The sequence below is a fragment of the Typopeltis vanoorti genome, chromosome 21 (assembly GCF_054136105.1).
Source record: "Typopeltis vanoorti isolate ZY-2024b chromosome 21, IOZ_Tvanoo_1.0, whole genome shotgun sequence".
NCBI classification, from domain to species: Eukaryota; Metazoa; Arthropoda; class Arachnida; order Uropygi; family Thelyphonidae; genus Typopeltis; species Typopeltis vanoorti.
In genome coordinates, this window is record NC_143569.1 from 20,631,934 (window position 1) to 20,659,015 (window position 27,082).

General features: G+C 37.0%; 1 protein-coding gene across 5 annotated transcripts in view; it reads left to right on the forward strand.

The window, feature by feature from the left end:
* The window catches only part of LOC150094664 (NPC intracellular cholesterol transporter 1-like), a 672,338-nt gene that overhangs the window by 572,284 nt on the left and 72,972 nt on the right, over positions 1 to 27,082 (forward strand). For all 5 annotated transcript variants that reach the window (XM_090411086.1, XM_090411087.1, XM_090411088.1 and 2 more), the window contains exon 22: positions 22,779 to 23,010. In XM_090411086.1, coding sequence (XP_090267212.1) covers positions 22,779 to 23,010 — 232 coding nt within the window. The remainder of the gene's footprint in view (positions 1 to 22,778; positions 23,011 to 27,082) is intronic.

The window sequence follows — 27,082 nt, forward strand, 5'->3', positions numbered from 1 at the left end:
AACTAGGTTAGCTCATTTCTTTAAGAAGTAGAATAATAAAATTTATATTCTAAATATGTTTTGTTGTCTTTCAGCTTCATGGTTTTCCTTTAACTAGGCCCTGAGACACCTTAATTCTTTTATTAAAAAAAAAATTAAGGTTCAAAAAAGAAATTTGAAGAACGAATTATACTTTTTCCCATAGGTTATTAGATTCGATTAGTGCATTTTCGATTAATGTGCTTGTTTTAAAGAATGCATTAGACACACTAATCGTGGGATTGCTGTACCAACATTTAAAACTAGCCAAATTAAAATATCCCAGTATTTCGACATTTCTTCTATTTTTTTTCTTCATTTATTTTTAATATTAAAAAAAAAGTTAACAACAGAATTCTAAAATGTTCATATCAGAATTTTTTTCTTGCTATCCATGTACCAACAATTTCAACAAAAAAAAAAAAATTCTCATAGTGTTATAAACATGTATGCAATTTCACTGAGAATTAGCGGATTTAGTAACTGCTATTGATGCACCTGATTTCAAAAATCTTTGCTAGCATACAACAAATATATATATATATATATATATATAATTATCCTAAGGCATTTAACTATTGAACATTTATGAGGATTGTAGAGTAATCATCATTTACAATTAGGAATCTTTTCAATTCTTTTCGTACATTGAAATTTTTATAATTATGTTTAGTTTTGTAGCTTCATATTATTAGCACTTACTGTGTGCCTGATAGAGACTAATATATATATATATATATATATATATATATATATATATATATATATATATATATATATACATATATTTAAAAAACTGTCAAGTGTTTTACATTAAATCTATTTATCAGAGACCCAGTATTTGTAATAGTTTCAATCGGCTTCATTTTGATTTGTTAATCATATGGAAATTCCATTTTTTTTTTTGTCATAAAAAGATATTCTTTTACACCTCTATAGTGAAGTTGGAAAGACAATTGATGAAAGTAATCTTTATATGGACTTTTTCAATTAGTGCATTAGCCAATCTCATATGGAGGTAGCAGGGTTTTTACTTCTGGAAACTTATTATTATTATTGACATCAGACCTCCATAGAGTCAAAGACTCATCATGGGTGGCAAACACGCATTCACCACTATGTCAGGCAATGCATTCCACTTGCTAACCAATCTCTCCATGCAACCACTTTCTTTATGCTCCTGCTCACACTCCTTATACAGCTTCTAGGTATGTCCCTTTGTTCTTCCCCCCGTCTCATCTATGAAACATTTTTTCCACTTTAACCTGGTAACAACTCTTTACCAACTCAAAACTAGCAGTCATATCCCACAAGGCTTTGTAAACTGCATTCCCTCACTCTGTCTTCACATCCCAAAGACCAGTTACAACTTTAGTCTGTCCTCTCTGAACCTTTTCCAATATAATCCTCATTTTAACCATGAAAACCATAGGACCAGATCTGTGCACAATAATCCACACAAAGCCTGATCAAATCCTTATACAGAATCTTTTTATCACTACAAATTAACGTCCTCTGTCTCATTGCCATAATCTGATGCGATGTCTTCACAACTTGTGTAATGCAACCTCTGAACTTCATATCCTTGTTCACTACCACTCCAAGGTCTCTATCTCCTCAACTTCTTCCAAAGTTTCCCTGCCAAGTGTATACTTTGCATCCCATTGTTGCCTGTCAAATTTCAGAACCTTACACTTTTGCAACACTGAACTGACATTTCCATACTATTGCCCACTCATACAATCCATTTGAGTCATGTAAGGCCACAACATCTGCTTGATTCCTCATCATTCTCCTCAGTTTTGCATCATCTGCAAACAGTTATATATCACCAATTAAACCTATCCCAATGTCATTATTATACAAATTAAATAACAATGGTCCCAAAAACAGACTTCTGTGGCACACATCACTGGTGACTTTCCTCCTTCAAAATAGTACTCCTCCCCGTACACAACTGAATCTGAAGTTTAGAGGGCACATTGCATTATTTGTTAGGTCATCACATCACACTGGGGTTTTTTCATCCCACATACAGGCAAATTGGCCAGAGAACCTACACAGTTTACAGACAAAAAAATACTATTCATAGGTAGGTAATGCTGCTGTTGTATGGAAATGGAAGATTAAGTTGTGAGACAGTGTGTTATGTGGAATGGGGTACTTTCCTGCAATGAATCCTTGGACTCCTTTGAAGTTATCAGAATAATAATAATAAAAAGTGACAATATGGCAGTTGCTATTGACTTGTGTTTGCCATGAGTGATTGCACATACACAATAAAGAAATTCATGAGAGATTAACAGGTAAACTAGCAGAGTGTCAGTATCTAAGTAACAGATGGAAGGGAAAAAATTATGAACAAAGACCAGAGGATTTGGTTTTGAAGTTCATATAAGACTTTATGACTGGAATACCTAACAGACATCTCAAAAAATGAATTTTTTAGCAAAAGTGAATCCTATGTCTGATGGATTAATACTAGAAGAGAAGAACTTAACACACCACAATTGGTAACTAAACTGAAGCAAATGGGATTGAATGATAGATTAGTGAGTTGGATAGGCAATTGGCTCTCAGATACATATCAGTAAGTTGTATATTGAGGTGCAGTGTCCCGCAACAGGAAAGTTATTAGTGGTGTGCCACAGGGGTCTGTTTTGGGATCATTTGTATTTAACTTGTGTATTAATGGTATTAGATATACAACTGTTTGTAGAGTATGCAAAACTAGGGAGAGTAATGAAGAATCAAGCAGATATTGTGGCATTACAGGAGGACTTGAATAAATTGAATGAGAGGGAGACTGTTAGTTCAGTGTTACTAAATGTAAGGTTCTGACATTTGGGAGGCAGTAATAGGATGCAAAATATACATTTGGTGTGGACATTTTGGAGGAAGTTGAGGAGACAACAAACTTTGGAGTGGTGATTGACAAGGATCTGAAGTCTGGAGGGCACACTGCATAAGTTGTGAGGTAATCACATTTGACTATTGTAATGATGCAGAAGACCTTAACTTGAAGATATAAAGAGGTTCTGGTTCTGCTGTATAAGGCCTTCATCAGGCCTCATATGGATTATTGTGCACAGATTTTGTCCTCCTGGTTTTCATAGTGATAAAGGTATATTTAGGAAGGTTCTAGAGAAGACTGACTAAGGTGATGACTAGTCTTTGGAATGTGGGATATGAAGAGAGGGATTGAGGGAATGCAGTTTGCAAAACTTTGTTTAGGATGAGAGGGGATATGATTGAGATCTATAAGTTGGTAAAGGATTGTTACGGTTAATGTAAAAGAAACTTTTTATAGAATTGGAGAAAGGATTAGAACAAGGGACATCCCTGAAACTGTATAAGATGGGTGTGAGCAAGGAGTAGATAAGGATAAGCATAAGGCATATATTCTTTTCATGGAGAGTGGTTAGTGAATGGAATGTCCTTGCTTGACAATGGATGAATGAGGATATAGGGAATGAAATTAAGTGCCATTTGATGGGCTTTGTGTTCACCTCCTGCAATGAATCTTTTGACACCACAGAAGTCTGGTATTATTATTATTACACCTGTGGAGTAGGCAGACTCATTGTAGGAGTTTCATTCAAGTGACAACATATTTATCATACTGAATCTTAAAATCCTTAACACTCCCTACTTTCACAACATATTCTGGTAATGCGTTCCCTTCGCTGACAAATGTCAATGTAAAAAATCTCCTCACACCCCCTCTTCACCACACTCTTATATAACTTTGAAAGGTGGGCTCTAGTTGTTCCTCTTTCTCTCTCAATTTCTACCCTTTTTAATCCCCTCTGGATTAATCTGAAAAAATACCTTCACTAACTTAAATATATCTATCATATCACCTCTTTTTCTGCTATCCACCAAATTCTGCAATTCACACAGCCAGCATTCCAGATCCTGTTATTGTTTAGTCACTTGTCGCTAAATCCTCTGCAAAGTTTCCTCATCACATTGAAAACCAGGTGACCAAATCTGAGCACAATAGTCCAAGTGTGGTATGACCAGTGCTTTATAGAGTGGCACAACCTCCTTTATCCATGTTAGAGTACTTCTTATCATATGAGCACTGTGATGTGCCCTCTATGGTCTACTGTCAATCATCACTCCCAAATCTCAAATGTCATCCACTTCCTGCAGTACAGCATTGTCTATATACTACACAGTCTTATATTTCTGCACTCCATACTATTGAATCCAGAATGCAATACTTATTAATATCAAAACTAAAATCCCACTCCTTTGTCCAAGTCAAAAATCTATTAAAATCTTCCTGAAGGGAATTAACATCAATATTGCTTATAATTCTTCCCATTTTTATATCATCAGCAAACAGCTGAAAATCCTGTCAGTCCACATGCTATATCATTTACAAACAAGTTAAACAGCAGAGGTCTCAAGAACAGAATACTGGAGCACATCACTGGTTATCCTCCTTTACTTGCATTTTATGATAAGATAATGAGTATCTTTAGAGAAGGGGAGAGTCATATACAGTGCTATTCTTGGACTTTGCAAAAGCAGATAAATTATTAAAACAGGACTTACTCTTTACAAATCCATGCTAACGATCATAAAGAATACTATGTCCATCAACCCAGTCTTTTCTAATTTCAAAACCATGCTAACCATCCATACTATGTCCATCAACCTATATTCCTAACTAATATCTCCATCAGCCTATAACTGCAGTTATACAGCTGGTCTCTAATTGGAAACTTCTGTCCTAGAACCATGCTTGGAGTGGTACTATTTTGCCTTCTCCTTAGGAACCTTCCCAACTGCAAGACTTTCATTAAAATAACCAGATCAAGGGCATAGCAAACTGTTGTGCACATTCCTTAAAAATACACGGTGATATCATCCATTCCCACTGCCTTATTAATATCTAACCCAATCAACACCTGATACAACTCTGATTCTGTCACTTCCAATTCTCCTAATATTTGTCTCCCTTCTACATGTTGCAAATCATCATTTATACCAGTATGTTATATGCTGATAAAATGCTCATTCAATAATTCAGTTATATCCTTTTTGATGGTCACTCTGCTGCCATGTTGGTTGCTTCAGTGGTTGATGAAAGTTGGTATATGAATAAACTGCAAGAGGTATACTATTTTCAGGGAGAGAGCAGAATGGAGAGTGGGGATTACTGATGACAGAGGAATTGTAGACATGAAGAGTAGTAGTTCAGCGGGAAGGTAAAGATATGTAAGGAAAGCCATTTGAGGCTATTTGATATAAAATAAAGATCATGAAGAACATAATATATAATTGGTTGCTGCAATAGAACAAGTGATTAAAAGGAAGATGGAGTCATTGTAATTATTATTATTATTCAGGCCTCCATGGAGTCAAAAGACTCATCGTGGGAGGTCGTTTTTAGGAAATACAAAGTCTATCATACCACTCCTTGAACCCATTAACCGTCCCCACTCCAACCACTCTCTCAGGCAATGCATTCCAAGGTTCAACCACCCTCCATGCAAAGAAACCACTCTTCATCCTCTTGCACACAGCCTCCTTTCATAAATTCCAGGGATGGCCCCCGGTTATCATCGCTCCTTCCCACCGTTCCACCAAGTGAAAGAACTCTCCAATGTCTACCCTGTAACTGCCTCTCAACAGTTTAAAAGTCTAGATTATATCACCTCTCCTTTCATCCACCAAACTCTGAAGTTCCACATTCCCTCAGTCAATCCTCATAACTAGACTTACCATAAAATTTTTTTATCAAACCGGGATATTTTTGAGAGTTTGCTCAAAACAGAAAGTAAAGCCTTCTATGTTAAGTACTTATGATTCAAAATGCTAAATAACGGTGTAGTTAACAAAAAACAACATTTCGTAGTAATAATTTTTAATTACTTTTATTTGAACATAACTCATTATTAGAGGCTGTCAGGATCAGATAATAGAGGCTGTCAGGATCAGATCTTTACTTTACGACAAATAGTGGAGAAATCATGGGAATATAACAAAGATGTGTATTTAAGTTTTGCCAATTTGGAAAAGGCATATGACAAGGTGCCAAGAGAGAAGCTATTCAATACGCTACAGTTATATGGTGTCAATGGGGCATTATATCAAGCACTACTTTGTCTTTATTTGAGTTGTAATTCTGCAGTTAGAATTGAAGGAAGCACAGGAAGATGTTTTAATGTTAAATCTGGTGTGAGACAAGGATGTACATTATCCCCACTGTTATTCATTATCTATATGGCTCACATAATGAAGGAAAGTGGTATTAAGCATGATATCAAAATTGGAGATGTTAATGTCAGCTCTTTGCTTTATGCAGACGATGTTATACTTCTAAATAAATCCACTACAAGTCTGCAAGATTATCTGACTAAATTGAATAACTGTTGTAATAGATATGGTATGAAGGTCAGCAATAAAAAGACAGACAATGAAAATAGGAAGAATCGTTGAAAATGTCAACTGTGTTTTGAATGGAGAACCTGTGGAACAAGTAAAACATTTCAGCTACTTAGGCACGATTTTTAGTGAAGATGATAAATTAAATATGGAAATTGACAACAGAATCAACAAAGCTGGTATGGTAGGAAGTCAATTGAATAAATTCTTATGGAATGAGAGAGAAATTAGTTGGAACACTAAATTAGCAGTATACAAGACAGTGTTCAAACCAGTTTTAACTTATGGATCTGAGAGCTGGGTCAGAAGTAAAATACTTGACCAAAGACTAAAGACTGCAGATATGAGAGTCCTGAGAAAGATTAGAGGGTGTGAACAGATGGCATCAATGGCAATATCATATTAAAAACGAGGATATTAGGAAAGAACTTGACATTGTCAGCATCCAGGAATGCGTTAGCAGAGTAATCTCAGGTGGTATTGTCACTTTAACAGAATGGGCGAGGAAAGATTAGCAAAACAAGTGTTCTCTGCCAAGTTGGCAGGAAAACAACCCAGAGGAAGACTAAGATATAGGTGGATTGATACGATACAAAGTGCCTTAGACGATGGGAATATAAGATCTGGTAATGTTGGAGTCTTGACAAGTAACAGACTGATTTGGAGGAAAATTATAGACAGGAAGTTAGTAATGATGTAAATTTTTCATGTAGTACTATCATATCCTGTACTGATGAACTTATTATTAAAAAGTTATTAATATTTATCACTAGCGTGAACTTTCTTTAAAAATTCTTTGTTATTTTTAATCGCGTCGAAAAATTCACGCTAGTGATAAATATTAATAACTTTTTAATATTTATTTTACTATTAAGTTTGCAGTGCAATACAGCTTTTACTGTTGATTCAGCCATTCTACCTCTTTCTTCAGACCATATATTATTCATTATTGAGAATATCCTTTGAACAGGTGAAGATGTGCCTGGCAGGCTGAAAATGTATTCTATAATTTGGACAAGATTGGGCAATGAAATGTTCTTTTCTTTGAAATGACTGAATAGTTGTATCCATTTTTCTTCGCAACTTGTGTTTTTAAAAAAGTTGTAGTTTACTGACCAAAAAGCTTTTGCAATCACCACTTCATCAAACAGTTCATCCATGTTTATTGCATTATTTGCAAGAGTTTTATTCATTTTTTCACCTAAAGCTTCAATTTCTGACCAAGTTAATTCATTGTTTATCCGAGTAAAAGATTCTGCTCCATCAAAACTATTTTCCCAAAGCTCAATGTAAGAAAGACATTGGTCATAAAATTTTGTTTACTCTTGTAGTATTGTATTAATATTAATACTTCCATTATTTTCCAGTATTCTAAAAAGCTTTTTTTGCTTCTTGAGGTATAAATTTATTATTACGCCTTTCCTCAAGATTTGTTTTTAATTTTTTAAGTTCAATGTCAATATCTGTTGCACTCGCTTTTGTACTTTCCATAATCAAGATATATTTGTTAAACAATTTGAGTTGCCTGTGCACAAACCACAAATACATTTCACCACAATCATTATCAAGGAACTGTTTTATCATCACCAGACAGTGTTCTTGTGAAATAAAATGTATGTGATTTCAGTCCCCCATAGATTTCAAGTATTCTGTCAATAGCTAGAAGTAGCGAAAGAAAATGGGTGTTGCCATGTTGAAGAACCTTTTTATACTCTACATCTACAAATTCACAGAACGCTTTTAGTTGTGTGACTCGAACTGTATAAATGTGGAAATACTTATAAATTTTGACTACTAAAGCTTCTATTTCAATAGGTAGAACATCAACTGCAGTTTGAAGACAGTTGTGAACAATGTGAGCACTGCAACCAATGCCCACAATATATTTTCCTAGTTCCTTCTTCAATCGAATTGGTATTGCAGTTATCTCCACAAAATCCAATAATTTTTTTTGTTATATTATGAGTTTTCATAACTGACATTAAATGGTTTGTCAGTATTTCTGCAGTTTCACCGGGAACTAATTGAAAGTCTAAAAGTTTAACTTTTACTCCACAATCTGGTGCAAAATACCGCACAACACATGGCACAGTTTTAATTTCTTTTCTGTTGGAAGAATCAATTCATATCGTCACAAAATTTGTTTTGTTTAAATCTTCACAAAGTTGCTGAAACTTTAGCTCAATCACATTAACAATGACAGCTTCACATTTTGATCTACCCAGTCTAAACTTTGTTTCAAAAAGCTTTGATATCAATTTAGATGAACAATTGGCAGACTTAAAGCTGAGATTGTGAATAGCAACATGAAATGCAAAAGTTGCTTCTTTAGCAGCTATTAAAAATTCTTTGTCACTTCGATCGGCACCTTTAAAATATGACAATATCTTCGAGGAAGTTCCTGCCACTGCTAGACTAGCCTTATGTTTTGCACATGTCAAGTGATTTTTTATGTCTAAACACCCACCGTGAGCCACAGAAAATTCTGAAGAGCACTGTTCACATTTCACTTTGTCAATATGACCACAAACGTTTTTCAAAAATGGATAATCCTTTTTTAATTTATCAGTAAACACACAGTTTCTTTTTGGCATTTTGGAGTTAAATTAATTTAATGAAGTAAATAAAATCGCAAACAACATGCCAAAAAGAAACACCGACTTGCAATCTAAACTCAACTAAGATTGTGCATGCTCAACAATGACTTACGACGCAGCGTACAGGCCAGAGTCAAAGTGGGGTATTCGTGTTGCCTAATCGCCATTTTCCGAGGCTGGACTTTTTGTACTACTGCGTGTATATTCTGCACTTTTAAATTTTTACCAAATAACCGGGACAAAATGACAAACTGGCCGGCACCATACCTTCAAACCGGGACGTATGGTAAGCTTACTCATAACTCATGTTGTACAGTCCATCTTTGTTATCCGACTCTGTACCCTTTCCACAGTCAATTTATCCCCTTCAAATCCTGGGGACCAAATCTGAGAACAATAGTCTAAGTGTGGCCTGATCAGGGCCTTATACAACGGAATGATAACTCTTTTATCTCTGCAGGTCAGGGTCCTTCTCAGTATTGCAGCAATCCTCTGAGTTATCCTCACCACCTTTGCAATATGCTCCCTGCATTTCAGTTTTCTATCAATCCCCAGCTCTCTTCTCTCCTGCCTCCTCCAGTACAGCTCCTCAAATCGAGTATGCATCCTCCCATCGATGGATCCCAAACCTCAAGACTTTACATTTTGCTGCATTGAACCGACAACCCCATTTATTTGTCCATCTGTCTAGCTTATTCAAATCCTCATGCAGGGCTGCCACATCTGCACTATTACTGATACCCTTACCAACTTCACATCATCCGCAAACAACTGAATGTCCCCTTGCAATCCATTGACAATATCATTGATATAAAGGTTGAACAATACAGGTCCCAGTACTGAACTCTGTGGAACCCCACTTGTAACCTTCTACTTCCTTGATATTACCCTATCATACACAACTCTCTGATACCTGTCAGTCAGCCAATCCTGAATCCATTTGACTAACCCGACATTTAAACCCATCTGCTGCAACTTAAGTATGAACTTATCATGTGGCACCCTTTCAAATGCCTTTGCAAAATCCAAAAAAATGGCAGTATATGCCTTTCCCTCATCAACTGTTCTTGTCACTTTATAAAAGACAATCATATTACTAAAGCAAGAGCGCCCCTAAAATCCATGTTGATTTTCGCAGATAACATTACCCTCATCTACCTAATGCTGTATATAGTCCCTCACTTATTTCTCCAAGACCTTAACAACTACTGATGACACACAAACAGGCCTATAATTAGACACTTCCAGTCTGCTACTGCCCTTATGCAGCTGCACTATCTTACCTTCCTTCCATTTCCTGGGTACCATTCCTTCAGCCAGACTTTTATTGAAAAGCCAGGTCAACGGAGCTGTCAGTTCTTTAGCACATTCTCTCAAAACCTCTCGTAAAATACCATCCAGTCCAACAGCTTTATTGGTATCCAGAGTACTCGGTATTTGGAACACACTCTCCTCTTGCACCTCTAAACTCTGATCCTGCCCTATCCCTCTAGTATTAAAACCATCTCTAGGATGAAATACTCCAATAAAGTGCTCATTGAACAACTCTGCTATGTCCTGTGCATCAGTCACTCTATTCCCATTTTTATCCCGCAATGTCATTCTTCCACAATCATTTCTCCACCTACTGGTCACATAGCTAAAAAATTCCCTAGGATTTTCTTTGGATCTTAGTGCCAATCTCTTCTCATATTCTAGTTTTGCCTTCCTCACCATTCTGGTCACTCTCCTGGCCTGAGTCTTATATACTTTATGTATCTCTCCTCCACCCCCTCCTTGTATATCTTCCATAATCTCTTTTTCAACTGCAGTTCCTGTTTGATATCATTTGTCATTCATTTTACACCAAATTGTATTTGCTTCTTCATCCATGAAATACAGCTTACTATTGCTGCTAACATTCTTTCACAATTTCCTAAGCACTAATGATATCCTGGCCTTCCAATTCTTCCCTCCATAGAACTGCCCCTAGTTGATACCTAAGACTACTATAATCACCTGCCTTATAATTCCACATACGTTCCCTTTTCTTTGATACACCTGCATGTCTGTTCATCTTCCAAGTGAAAACCACATGGTCACTCTATCCAACTGGTGGGTGAGATGTCATCTCACTTATTGTCAGCTCTTCTGATGCTATGACCAAATCCAAAACTCTTGTTCCCTCCATCACATGCTGCCGAAGACAATTGTCCCTCAAGAATTCCAGAAATTCTATCCACCTCTTACTACTTGCATTTTCCTCCTCCCAGCTTATACTGCTGTAGTTAAAATCTCCCATAACAATCATTCATCTTGCACCTGCCGAGCTCAACTGTCTAAACATCTCCTGGTCCCCACCCTCTGTGCTCCCTGGTTTATTGCAACACCACAATAAATATCCGGTCTTGGCCGCGTCTACCTCACACCATATGCTTTCAAAACCATTTGTGTCACTGCCTTCCAAAGCCTCTACTCTAAGAAGACATAATTCATCTCTTATCATAAGCGGTACCCCACTACCATGTTTTCCTTTCTTATCCTGCCGAAAATGGTGTACCCTGCCACTTCAATTTCGGTTATTATATCATCCTTCATCAACCACATCTCAGAGATCCCAATAATCTTTGGCCAGGTTGATGCTATCAGCACCACCACCAGTTCATTTCCTTTATTTCGAATACTCCTAGCATTAGTATAGAGCATAAAACTGTCACTGCTTCTATACCTATCATTGTCCCCTCTTGATTCCCCTGGGTTCTATGTTTCCTGACTTTGTCCCCCTTCCCCCAAGCACCCATTCCCACAAGAGACCATCCCTGCTACCATCCACCCTGGGAATTCTAGTTTCTCTGCACTGACACACTGACTCATTCAGAAAACAACAATCTTTCCAGATGCCTTCGTCCTTCCTCATTCAAATGCAAGCAGTCTCTAGCATACAGTTCCGTTCTGTCTTCAAACGTCCTCCAAGCATCCATGTATTCCAGCCCTCTCTTCTCACACATTCTGGCTATTATGTGATTCAGTATTTCTGCTCTTCTGCTCTGCTCATCACTATCATATCTGGGCAACACACACACACACACACAATCTTCCCTCTCTATGTTTTCTTTTGCACAACTTCAAGCAAGAATCTCAGATCTTTTGCCGCCTGATTTACACTGCCTCTCAAGTCATTCGTGTCCATCGCAATCATCTCATCCATCCTTTCACTCCACTTAATTGCCATAGCCACATTCTCTATTGTTCCTCCAACCACTCCTCACACATCCTATCTTGCACACCACGGATCATTGAGTCACCATACATTGCACCTCTCACCATTCCCTTTCTCCTACTGTTTTCATTCACCACATTTCATTTGTGGTGTATATGATTGAGTTCTGTTATAAGAGAGGTCTGATTGGAACAAAGGTTATAAGCTCTCTGGGTTAGTGTTTTTATGCTTGAGAGGAGGGGGTGATGGGAAAGTTAGTGAATATATCTGCATGTGTGAGTGTATTTCCTATATACTGAAAAGGACAGGTTACCATTAGGTAGGCAGATGACCAAGGTATCTAGACCTTAATTAACTCTGCTGGGATTCCATCTGCAACTGGGACCTTATTGCTGTTAATCTGTTTAACTGCTCTTTCAACTTCATGCCTAAGTGGAGGAGGTTCTAAATTGGAATTTTTCTGGTGAGAGGACTCCTCAAAATTTTCTTTATTCACTCTATTGTACAGTTTCTCATAGTATTCTTTCCATTTGTTTTTGATTTCCAGTTCTTCAGTTAGTAATGCTCCATTCCTGTCTTCGATGACATTCAATTTGGGCTTATACTTGTACTTCAGGTCACAAACTAAATAAAACATCCTTTTATAATTGTGCTTCCTCATCTGGAATCTCGTCACATTTATTAGTATAAAACTTTTCCTTGTCCTGCTTGAGGCTCTTCTGACTTCTATATTCTTCAGTATCTGTGTCTCTTTGTTTTTCCCACAACCTTTTTTTGATTAGTTCCTATGTTGAAGGAACTTGATTTGATTAGTTCCTATGTTGAATCTCATATCCATGAGTCTCTTGTCTTCTTATTGGGTTGAGATACTTCTTGGCTGTATCCTGTATTATCACCTCAACTCCTTCCCAAAGCATTTCTAGTGAGTTTTCCTCATTGGTCTCCAAAAAATCATCCAACCGAGCTGATGTTTCTTCTGTGAATCCACTATGAATTGCTCTAACATTCAGTTTAATGGGATGTGCCTGCCTTGGAAGTTTTCGGAGTCTTAATCTTACTTTGGCTCTTTCTAGTTGATGCTCTGTACCCCAATCTGCTCCAGCACAAGTATGCACATCAGAGATGCTTGTCTTCCACTGCTGGAAAGCCAGGATTTAATCAGTCTGGTGCCTTGACCTGTCAGTGTCAAATGTTAAATATCCAAGTATAGGCCCATCGTGGGTGTTTCTGGAAGCAGATGCTGGTAATAACTAATCTGTTAGCATGGGCAAATTCCACTAGTCTTTCACTACAGGTTACATTCACCCAGATCAAACAAGCCACACTCTGGCCTAACTCTCTTACCCTTTCCCACTTTTGCATTTAAGTTCCCTAAGATGTAAGTCTCTTTGGTAGGCAGTCCAAGACAATCTGTAAGTTTTCATAGAATTCCTCACTCTCTTCATCATGCCTATCTGTGTGGAGTGCAAAAACTACCATGATTAACCCATTAGTAGGACGAGCCTTAAGTCTAATAGAAAGTATCCTATCATTAATGGGGTTATAATCAAGAAGACATCTTGCCTTAGCTGTTTCCAGTATCACAGCTACCCATGATGCTTTGAGTTGCCACCGAATAAACAACTAACTTACCATCCTGTCTTTTGAAGTGACCTTTTCCATTCCATATGGTCTCTGTAATTTCCAGGATGTCAATTTTATACCAATGCATCTCTTTACAGACAATCTCAAGAGTACCCATCTGTAGACCCCAAACATTCCATGTGCCTATGTAAAATTCCCTTCTAAGACTAATCTTATACCATCAGTGATATTGTGAATGTGTTCCTCATTCACAGTATCACTGACTTTTGTGAGACCATAATATACTTCTCAAACAGGAACCTCTGCCTAAGCCCTTAATGAGGCTCTGATTATTCTGCACAAAAATCAATGCAGCATGAGTTGTATTATAAGGCACAACCATATTAACATTTTGGAGTGAAGTCACTACAAGAGGAAAGTGGTAGGGCTGCAGAGGCCCTTTCCACATAAGATGAAATGAAATAGCAAAATAGGAAAGATTCACCCTTAGCCCTCGAATATTCTAATAGCACTGGGGAGAAGGAGCAAGAAGAAAAGAAATCAGCAATCTGCTTATGTTTTTTATTATTATTATTATTACATGACACCTCCAGGGAGTCCAAAGACTCATTGAGGGGAGGGTATCTACGCTACAACTCTCCATCTCCACCACTCAATCTGCCAACTACAGCGAACTTCGTGGCACATATATACATGTACACCAACGCTATCTACTGCCCACCACCACCATTAGTATTTTCACAGACAATCATAAGCATCCATGCCCATGACAGGATTTGAACCCACAGCCTTTTGGCTGGAGTGCAGATATGCTAACCACTCGGCCAACCAGGCTGGCATATTCCTCCAATTTATACTGGCTGGAAACATGTGACTCATTATATGGCATGATGCACCTTGCCATGGTGGGAAGGGGGTATTCATTGACTTCTTTCCAAGAAGCGTAGTTGAAATATTCTTCAAGCAGTTTATCAGAGTTCATCCTTTTGATATAGGGTTTGACAGTTATATTACCATGTGTTGTGATGGAATGCTCCAGGGAATTTAGAGCATCCTTTGCACACCTGTTTAACAAGTCATACAACAGGGCAAGAACTCAAGGAGGAAAGTGAGAAAAATTCTTCCACTTCACAAAAGCAGAGTTGGGGTGGGAATGAGGCTATGGGTACTACAACAAAATGATGAATGAAGACTTGGATAAAAACTGCCAAGTAAATATCAGAGAGTCTACTAAATAATGCCATAGAGATTGGAAGAATTAACCAAAAGAAGGATGAAGGAAAATTATCCAAAGAAATCTCAGAAAGATGAGAGAAATGATAAGAGATCTAGACAAGATAAGTAGAATAGAATTCTCTGAGCTGTGTAAAACAATAAGTAAAAGGATGACACAGGAAATTAGAAATTTCAGAATAAGGAAATTCAGAATTACAGTAGAAAACAATTTGAGTCTAAAAGGATTGAAAAGAGAGTTGTCCATAGGACAAACTAAATTAATAGCCCTTAAAGATGAAAATGGAGTACTAAGCACTAGTTGAAACAGATGGTGATCTAGTCTGTAGTAAGTAAAATTTATGCATCCTGCTTAAGACAGAAGACAATACCAAATAGTAGGAACAATGCTATCCTTATATAGTTTTCAAAAAGGGATGCAGAAGGGATATTGGAAATTACTGCCCATCAGCTTTCTTTCAACAGCATACAAAAGTTTTAGAAGAATTATTAGAAGCAGAATGCAAAACAAACTATATTTTTGCTATTTTCTCCAGAACAAGCAGGATTCAGAAATAATTAAAGCACTATTGATCATATGTATGTAATAAGGCAAATCATTGAAAAGACAAATGAATACTAAAACCTTAGGTCTAGCCTTTATTGATTTTGAAAGGTATTTGATTCAATCTCAAAGTAAGCTATTAAAATCAAAAGAATTTAAAAAAAAAAAAACTTACACACATATATACATAATCAATATATATATATATATATATATATATATATATCACATATAAAAATCCAATTGCATCCATAAAGTCAAAAACAAATATGAAATTACCTATGAAAAAGGAAGTTAGGCAGAAAGATTCCATTTCATTAAATGATTTACAGCAGCCATAGAAGAAATTTTTAAAAATCTGGAATGGAAAAATGCAGGAAATATAGTAAATGGGAAAGAACCAAATTACCTGCTATTTGCTGATGACATTGTTCTTTTAGAAAATTCTCTAGAAGAATTTCAATAAATGATCCATGGATTGAAAATAGAAAGTCAAAAGAAAGGATTAAATATAAACAAAGAGAAAATAAAAATTATGTATAATACATACGTAACCAAAAATCACAGTAAGGGTAGGCTGTGAGGCAGAAATTTTATGAACAATTCAACTTGATTGATTTGTTTTTGGAAAATACCATGAAGCTCTCAAAGCAGACATCTCAATCTGCCTTAAAATAAAAATATTTGAAAGTTGTATACTTCTAGTTATGACATATGGAAGTGAATGTGGACTTTGAATAAAAAAATACCAACAAATTGAGGAATACCCAGAGAAAAATGTAAAGATTACTGCTTGGTATTATCATTCAAAATAGAGAGTGCAATATTTAGGTCAGAGCTCAGAATCTGGATGAGAGACATTGTAACAGCTATTAAAAGATCCAAATGGCAATGGACAAGTCATATTGCAAAATGTAACTAACACTCAAAATTTTACAAAGTTGATATCTGAATGGTGTCCCAGAGATGGAAAGAACTATTTGCAAACCACAGAGATGGTAGCATGACAAGATTAAAGAGATGGCTGGAACTAAAAACTCGGTGGCATAGAAAAGCTGAAGATAGGGCTGAATGGAGAACTTTGAAATTGACCAGCACTGGACAAAAAATTATTGTTGATGATAATCATGTGTGTGTTATGTTCCATCGAGTCATTTTCGACTCCTGGTGATTCTATGAACATACGCTCTCCATTCAGATCTGTCCCTGGCCATATCTTTCAGAATTTCCATGTGCATTCCAGTTGCTCCTTTAACTCCATCTACCCATCTAATTTTTGGTCTTCCTCTTATCCTGTTTCCATCAGCTTTAGCAAGCATCGTCATCTTCTCCAGACTGTCATTTGCTCGCATAATATGTCCAAAGTATGATAATTTTTGCTTGATGATCATAGCTTGGAGCACAAAATTGTTAACTACTTCTATTTTCTCCCCATCTATTTCAAAATCATTAAGTTCACATGTTGCCATAACTTTTATCTTTTTGAGGTTAAGTTTAAGGCCATATTTAGCACTTTCTTCTTTAACTTGAGGAGTTGAGCAAACTAGATGTAAATAAGGCCGTGGGACTTGATAATATTTCACCACGTATTCTGAAGGAATGAGCCAAAGAGTTTGACACATTTTTTTTTAATACGAGTCTTGCACTGTGTCAAGTTCCTAAGGAGTGGAAGGAGGGCAAGATTGTGCCACTTCATAAAAGAGGTGATAGAACTCAAGCACCAAACTATAGGCCTATCTGTATGTCAGGTGTTGTAGTTAAGCTGTTGGAGAAGCTTGTGAGAACTAGGATCCAGAATTCAGTTCACAACAGTGGTATTATCTTTGATGGACAGCATGGATTTGCTAAAGGAAGGTCGTGTTTTAGTAATCTACTTATTACAATAAGGTGACAGCTTCCTTGGACAGAGGAGAAGGATACACAGTAATATACTTAGATTTTGCAAAGGCTTTTGATATATTACCACATGATAAGTTGATAGTCAAACTAGAGCGGATGGGGTTGGATATTAGATTGGTGCATTGGATTAGAGATGGCTATCTGATAGGTATCAACAACTTGTGTATGGGGGAGCAAACCAGAGGTATGTTTTAGGGCCATTACTGTTTAACTTGTATATTAATAATATTGGTGATGATTTGGATGGAGATATTCAGTTGTTTGCAGATAATGCAAAGTTGGGATGATCTATGAAGAGTAGAGAAGATGCCATGGTGTTACAAGAAGACTTGAATAAATTGAGTGATTGGGACCAGAATGGGGATGCGAGTTCAATGTTGCAAAATGTAAGGTTTTAAAATTTGGAAAACAAAGATGGGATGCAGAATTTATGCTTGGTGAGGATGTATTGTTGGAGGTGGAAGAAATAAGAGATCTGGGGGTGATGGTGGATAAGGATCTAAAATTTAGGGGGACACATAGCCAAAATTGTGAAGACAACACAAAGGCTTCTGGGAATGATGCAGAGGACACTGATTTGTAGAAGTAGGGAGATTCTTGTTCCATTGTATAGGCTTTGATTAGGCCACATATGGACTATTGTGCCCAGATTTGGTCACCTGGTTTTCAGAAGGACGAAGAGATGTTAGAAAGGGTCCAGAGGTAAGTGACTAAGGTAGTTTCTAACCTCTGGAATGTCGAGTATGAGGAAAGATTGAGAAGATGCAACTTGCAGAGTCTGGTGGACAGGAGGAAGAGGGGAGATATGATAGAGACCTACAAGTTAGTAAGAGGTTGTTATAGGATCAGTGCTGGAGAGGTTCTACAGAAAATAGTGGGAGATTGGGGGAGAACCAGAGGTCATCCCTGGAAACTGTATAAAGAGGGTGTCAGTAGGGGGAGTGAGAAGAAGGTTTTTTTTCATGCAGAGTTGTGAATGATTGGAATGCTTTGCCTGAGAGTGTGGTGTCTGCAGGGAATTTGAGTGTGTTTAAAGCATTATATGATTAGCTGTGTGTATGATGAAAGGACCTCCCAGATGAGGCTTTGACTCTGTGGGGTCGTGGGTAATAATAATAATAATAATAATAACTTTCATAATAAGTTCCTCCAAATCTTCTTAGCATTCTGCTAGCAATGTGGTATCATCTGCATATTTCAAATTATTAATATTTCTTCCACCAATTTTAATTCCAGCTGAAGATTCCTCCAGCCCTGCCATTCTTAAAATGTATTTGCTGTACAAGTTAAACAGGTACTTAGATGAAATACATCCTTGTGTCATCCCTTTACCTATTGTGAAATACTCAGTTTCTCCAAGATCTGTTTGGACAGTAATTTCTTGTTCATAATAAAGGTTCCTCAGAAGGATAATGAAATGCTCTGGTACTCCCATTGTTCTTAACACATTCCATAGTTTCACATGATCTACAGAGTCAAAAGCCTTACTATAGTCAAGGAAACAAAAGTAGACATTCTTTTGATATTCCTGTGCGCTTTCTATTATCCATCTCACATTGGCGATCTGATCTCTTGTTCCTCTGCCTTTTCGAAATCCTACTTGTTCATCTTGGCATTCTCTCTTCGTGAATGGTTCCAGTCTTTTCTGAATGATCTTAAGTAAGACTTTACTCACATGAGAAATCTTTTTTTTTTCATTCTCTATACTATGTAGTTGTGATCCAAATTCGCTGACATAGAGCTGTTAAAATTTTAATTGCCTCTTCTCCCAGGTCTTTGAGCATCCAGGTATTCCATCCCCTCCTGGTGCTTTATTATTGGATAACTGTTGCAGTGACCATCTCACTTCACTCTCCAGTGTACTGGCTCCTGTGTATAATCTTGCTCTTCAAATTTCTTAGTAATTATGGAAGGAGTGTACAGAAGCTCTTTCTGTAAAGGGCTTCTCTATACTCCTTCCATCTTTCTTTGATATCTGCAGCTTCTGTAAGATATCCTTTGTGTTTACTTTTAAAATTTTTACTTGGTGCTGAACTTCCCTGCCAGTTCTCTGATCTTTTTGAAAAGATCTCTTGTTTTCCTTTCTTGTTTTAGTCTTCTGTTTGTTGGCATTCCTGGTTAAAGTATTTTTCTTTGTCTTTTCTGGCATATCATTGAAACTCTGCATTCAAATGCTGTACTTCCTGCAAGTTATCTGCAGCCTTCATTTTCCTTCTTTCCTGAGCAATTTTGATGGCATCTTCTGACAGCTGTTTAGTCTTACAAACTGTTGGAAGATTCTTCTTTGCTTCTGGTTTAATTATATCTTTAATCTCTTCCCATAGTTTCATCTGGTTCTCTTTCACGTAAATTGAGTGTGTTGAATCTGTTCTGTATACTAATATTGTATTCAGCTGCTATGTTTCCAAGATCATATCTGATCAACATTTATGTTATTTTCAGTTTCCATAATTTCTCATGTATCGTAGCCACTAATAATTCATGGTCTGTTCCACAGTCTGCACCTTGAAAAGTCTTGACAGACTGAATTGCACTTCTCCATCTTCTTTGTCCAAGTATATAGTCAATTTGATTTCTGTATTGTCCATCAGGTGATATCCATGTGTACAATCTCCATTTGTGCTGTTTAAAGCAGGTATTAGCAATTAGCAAACAAAACTCAACTAATCTCTTCCCTGCAGTCTTACAAATACCTAAACCAAAACGACCTGTTATTCCTTGTTCCTCAGTTTCTCCCACTTTGGCATTCCAATCTCTAATAAGTAATCATAAATCTCGATTTGGTGCTAAATCTACCACTTCTTCTAACTTGCCATAAAATTCTTCTATGTCTTCTTCTGGTGCCTCTGTAGTGGGTGCATAAACCTGTATGACTGTCATATTCATCGGATGCCCACTGACTCTGAGAGAAATGATTCTGTAACGCACTGGATTATAGCCTAATACATACCTATCCATCTTTTTCCTGAGTAAGAAAGATACTCCAGTTTTACGACTCGTCTCATGTTCTGAGTAATACATAATACACCATATAGTCCCCTGACTGAAAATGGTCCATTCCTGTCCATCTAAGTTCACTTATTCCAAATATATCCAGTTTCTTGTGCTCCATTTCCATCTTTATTATTTCCAGCTTACCTTGCTTCATACTTTTAGCATTGCAAGCTCCAATGTTGTGGGTTCTTGTGAAAAACAGAGCTTCCCTTTTCCAACCAGCAACATCCAAAACCAAGCTTCCTTCTGGGTTTTGACCTGGACACATCATAACAACTAGTTCTACTTGGAAGCCCTCTGTTCTTCCCCAGTTGCATGTTGGATGCCTTCAGGCCCAGGGGTCTTACCATCCAGCACCATATCGTATTTTCTCATTTTTGGCATATTCATAGAATGTTCTTGGCAAGGTACAGAAGTGGTTTGCCATTGCCTTCCTCTGTAATATTTTTCTAGATCTGCACTGTTCTGTGAAAATAGGGGCATCTCTGAAAGGATGTGACTCTTTACCATGCAGTATGGTCTTGGTAAAGAAGAGGCTAAGTCTCTGTATTAGAGTATTGCGCATATCTTTACCCTGGAATAATTCCCAGTAAGGAAATTATCCCTTACCCCCAAAAATCATATACAGTGGTATTTTTTGGATTTTTCCAAGGCCTTTGATAGGCTTCCATACAACAACCTGATAACTAAATTTAAACAGATGGAATTAGACAACAAACTTTTGAATTGGATTGCCTGTTGGATAAGTATCAAGGTTAGTTGTATTGGGGGGGGGACCCCAAAAGGGGAAGGTGATTAGCAAAGTGTTGCAGAGGTCTGTTTTGAGGCCATTATTTAAATTCTCTGGTAATGATATTGAGATAGGCATTACTGGAGATATGGAACTGTTTGTAGTGGTACAAAGTTGGGAAGAACCATGAAAAGTACAGCAGATATTGTGACCTCCTGTAAGGAGGTCACAAGAGATCTCATCAGACTGTATAAATGGAGCTATTAGTTTAATGTTGCAAAATGTAAGGTCTTGAAATTTGGTTGCAAACTTTGGGATGCAGAGTATACAATTAATGGTGAAATTTTGAAGGAAATAGAAGAGATCTGGGAGTGATGTTGGACAGAGATGGAAAATTTAGAGGTCACTTTAGAAAATTTAGATCTTCTTGCTAAAATTGTAAGAACATCAGAACAGAGGACTTAACATGCAGAATCAAAGAGGTTATGGCTCTCTTGTATAAAGCCTTGCTTGGGCTGCATAATAACCACTGTGTGTAGATTTGCTTTCGTGGGTTTCAAGGGATGAAGGAATGAAGGATATCTTATAGATGGTCCAGAGAAGAGTCCCTAAATTGGTGTCAGGTGTATGGAATGTAGGATATGAGGACAGATTGATGAAATGTAACTTGCACGGCCTTGTGAATAGAAGGAGAGGTGATATGATTGAGACATATAAATTGGTGTGAAATTGTTACCAGGTTAATATGGAGAAGATTTTTCACAGAGTAAATGGAGATGATAAGAGGCCATCCTTAGAAGCTGCATAAGGAGGATGTTGTCAAGGGAGTGTGTTGTCATGGAGAGTGGTTGGTGCGTGGATTGCATTGCCTAAAAGTGTGGTTAGTGCAGAAACTGTGAATGAGTTTAAGGTTCAGTCTGATGTTAGTAATAATATTAATAATAATAATACCTCTCGGTTGAACAGTTGCTAACACTATATAAATTTCTGATTCAAACCTTACAATATTATTCTGACATTTGGGAATGATGCATCAGAACATTCCTAAAAACGATTCCTGTTGTCCATAAGAGGGTAATTTGGTTAATATGTGACTTCCCACTCTCACAGACTCACTCACTCATAATCATTGTTCTTCAAAACTTAAAGAAATGGTGGCATGACCATCATCATTCCTCCATTTTCTTTTATGCCTGTAAAAAAACACAAACACTCATTGTTTGTATTCTTCAAACTTACCAAATCAACTTCTTGTTCTGCTCTTTCATTCCATCTCCTTCTCTTCTTTGGAACAGCTTCCACACTTTTTTCTCTGAGGTGTGTGTGTGTGTGGGGTGACACTACCAGCTGTTCAAGAAACACATCAAGTTTCTCATTTCTCTTCAACTACTCACCCCAAACCAGTAGCACATGTCTGATGTGCTACACCCTACTCAGAAAATTATATTTTTTACTTTTTTTAGAATCAATTCAGCTAAATATAATATTGAATTTTTTATTTATTATCATTTTTTTTTTAAATATAGAATGCCAGCAGAATATTTTTGATATGTCTAATATATAGTTATTTATTTCTAGTCTACCTCATATATTTTATGAACAGTATCTCACTATATGGCCAGATACTTTGAGAAGTCTTGGTCTCTCAATAGTAACAGTTTTTATAGTTGCCTTTATTCTACTTGGTTTGGATCTCTTTTCTGCAATGATTATGGTACTGATAATTTCAATGATCATAGTCAATTTAATGGGACTAATGTACTGGTGGAGCATCCCACTAAATGCTGTTTCTCTTGTAAATCTTGTAGTGGTAAGTATACTTTTAAATGCATAATAAGTATACTTTTGATGGCATACAAAAAAAAGAAACTGTTCATTCAAAACTTTTGTACCTTACTCTGCCTGATGTTGTGAATTCCAAACTAAATGTCATCATTAAATGTTTTCAGACTTTCTAGGAAAACCATACACTATATAACAACATACACTGGATTTTCCTAAGAAAAGTAGATTAAGAAGTAAAGATCCTCATATAGCCCATAAGAAATATAGAGAACATTAAGCCTCTGATGTAATCTACAATCCTCAACTTCCTGTGGTGTGCCCCATTAGTAATGCTTTTGTTGCTGAATGAACAAGAGGACTGTTCATTCACATGTATAACCACAATAATCTTTATGGATTGAAAATAATATATGCAGTTTATTTTGGAAACAGGAAAAGAAAAGTGGGAAGAGAGGTGTAGTCAACTAGAATGAGGACAGCTGGTGTTGTTGAAGTGGTTTCAAGGAGAATGGAATTATTATTTTTGTATTTTTTATATACTAATGCAAGGAGTATCAGAAATAACAGTACTGAGCTTGTGGCACTGACTGAGTTAGTATGCCCCAGAATAATTGGCATAAGGAAAGCTTGTGTAACTGAGTATGATATACTCAGTAGCAACAGAAATAAAGGGATATTGACTCATTCAGTAACAGATCACTGGTCACTGGTTTCTACTTTCTCAAGCTTCTATAGGCTTGAGCAAGTAGAAACCAGTGATCATGAAATGACAAATTGGTTGTGCAAGTAAAAGGAGTGATCCTAATAGGAATTTTAATTATAGGAATGTGGTTAGAAGGAAAACCTAATGTATTATTGAAACAGAAAAGTGAATTTGTCATTTCTGAAGGAAAATCATCTAAGGCACATGTGATGGATGCAATGATTTAATGTTGAATTTGGCAATATCCTCACAGAATGTGGTTCTGAGTGAGATATTGACACTGCCATCAGTTATTCAGGGTGATCATAAGATACTGATGTAGAGGTGGCCAAATAGAAATAGAGGGAGGTTACTCTGAAGAGAGGAGATATTAGGAACTCTAAGACAGGTGATTATGGGAAGTTCTTGAGTCAACTGACATCAATATAATAAGATGATGGAGTGTGGGGAATGAGGCTGACACAGCATTAGAATTAGTTAGGTCTAGTTAGGTTAGGTATCACATCTGATTCAAATAATCTACAGCTATACATGCCAAAAGTTGGCATATAAGTAGAGCAGGAGTAAAAGGGATAAACACTGCAGTTTGAGAAAAGAAATTGCAATGGAGGAGACATACGATAGTCAGCAATGATTAGATGCAATTTAGTGACAGATATAATTTTAACAATCTGCTTATATTTTATAAGAAAGTGACAAATGTGTTGGATAAGGGAGATTCTTCAATGTATCTCATGCCAAATGTACAAACTGCAGAATATGGAGATGAATAATAAATTGGCTAAATGGACTGGAGTGGGAATAATGAGATGCTATCACTGGAATTTGTGAAGGGCAGGGTGAGGAGTCAATTTTTACATGAAAAGTAGGGGTAAATAGAATTCATTACCAAAATGCATTGTGCCTGAAGAGAGCTTAATGAGTTTAAGGATCAGTATGATAAATCTATTGATAGTTGATTGGATCTTCCAGTCTCCCACAATAAGTATGCTGACCCCAAGAGGCTGTTGTAAGAATAATAATAATAAAGAGAGAGAGAGAGAGAGAGAGAGAAAGGGCAGTATGAGAATAAATTGGCTATTCAGGCTAAAGAAAATTCAAGGAAATTCTTGCACTATGTGACAAGCAACAGGAAGAAGAATGATGAAACGTAATGCTTGTGGAATATTATAGTAGTAGGGTGATTGTGGCAAAGACTGTAGTGGAATTATTTAATTATTATTCTTATTATTATTACATGACACCTCCAGAGAGTCTAAACACTCATCGAGGGAGGGTACCTATGCTACAACTCTCTGTCTCCACCACTCATCCACAACTATACCAAACCTTATCATCTACACCAGGCGTGGCCAACTTCATTCTATACGAGGGCCAATATATGATGAGTGGTAGAGTCATGGGCAGCACACTTTGAGACAGAACTTAAATAACAATAAACTCTGCATTTTTTCAAGGCAATAGTTATATGTATTGAATTACTATATTTGTTAAATCATTTTACTACTGGGAGAACAATATAAAATACTTGATTGGTTTAAATATAAGTTGTTAAATTAAATTTAATTACATATTTCTGTTTTTTTTTTACATGTAACACAACTTAATGAGAACACTGTGGGCATTCATTTGCGGCAACAAGTTTATCAAAGTCGATTTTCAACGATGATGACGATATTCATAACAAATCCTGAAGGTGGTCATCGGTCAGTCGGCTTCTTTGTGACGATTTAACTGGCCTCATAGTTGAGAAAGTATTGAGTATTACACATATTGAGTATTTTCACAATATAATTTAAGGAAATTACAACATACTAGGATATACATTAAAATAAATTTTAATATATTTCAATATTTCGGCAACGTCATGTTGCCATTTTCAAGAACTTAAGTACAAGACACGTGCACGCAGGCACAACAAAACAGTAAGTGAGGAAGAAGTAGGAAGCTATTATTTCTCCGAAAGTCCTGATTGTGCCCTCTAGTGGGCAATGTTGGTATTCTTGGGCGATTGGGCTGAAGGTCTTCTGATGTAGGTTTCCCAAATTTGAGGAAGTCTCATGCAGCCAAATTTGTTGAGGTTTGGATCGTTTCTTAGGGCTGAAGCTGATTCCATGAAAAGACTTTCATATCTGTATTTGCTACAGTGTATTATCCTGGCTTTCTTCCACCGTATTCTATGGCAGGTATCCAGCGCATGGTCAGCAAGACCAGAGTGGCTGTATTGGTGAAAACGGATGTAGTCCTTGTGTTCTGAAATTCTGATATTTGCTGTCCTGCCTGTTTGGTCAAAGTAGGGCAGCTTACAGCTGCAAGGGACCTGGTATACACCAGGTATGTCTAGGGGGGAAGGTTGGTCTTTAGTAGAGCAGATAAGGGATGCCAATTTTTTATATGGTCTGTAACAAGAAGTTAAGTTATGTTTTTTTTAAGATTTTTGTGATTTTTTCCAAGGTGCCTCGGATGTAGGGTATGGTGATGGATTTAGAGTAATCCTTGTTGTGAGGGGGGGGGGAGGCTGTGGTTTACTGGTTTCATATTTTTTTGGATTTTTTGGGGGGTAGCCATTGGCTGAGAAAGTGTTGAGAATGTGGTTTAGTTCTGTGATTAGGGCATTGTCGTTCGAGCAGATAAGTTTAGCCCTGTTGTGTAGTGTCTTAATGACTCCATATTGTTGTGAGGGGGGGGGGATTGTTGGTGAATGTATCTGCCTGTATGGGTGGATTTTCTATATACTGAGAAAACCAAGGTTCCATCAGGCTGGTGGGTGACTAGTGTGTCTAAGAAAGGAATGCAGTTGTTTTTTTCCTCTTCCAGGGTGAATTTGATTCTGGGGTGTTGGTTGTTTAAGTGTGTTAAGAAGGAGAGGAGTGCATCAGAGCCATGTGGCCAAATAGCGAATACATCATTTACATAGCGAAGCCAAACGGTTGGTTTTTGTGGGGCAGAGTTTAAGGCTTCCTCTTCAAAAGTCTCCATATAAAAGTTGGCCAAGGGTGGGGAGAGTGGAGAACCCATGGCTGTCCCCTCTATTTGTTTGTAGAATTTTCCTTGCCAAACAAAATAGCCTGAGTTCATTGTGAACTGAAATAGGGCTGTGATATCAGGAGGAAATTTAGCTTGGATTAGCTCTAAGGATTCTTTGAGTGGGACATTTGTAAATAAGGAGGAGACATCAAAACTGACCATTATGTCAGTGTGTTTGAGTGTAAGGTTTTCTATGCTGGCTTTGAAGTGGGCGAAGTTTTTTATGTATGAAGGTGTGTTGCCAGTATAGTGTGAGAGAGCTTTGGCCAAATGTTTAGAGCTAGTTTGTATGTGGGGGAATCAATGCCATCCACTATGGGACGTAATGGCACATTTTCCTTGTGAATTTTTGGGAGTCCATAAATAC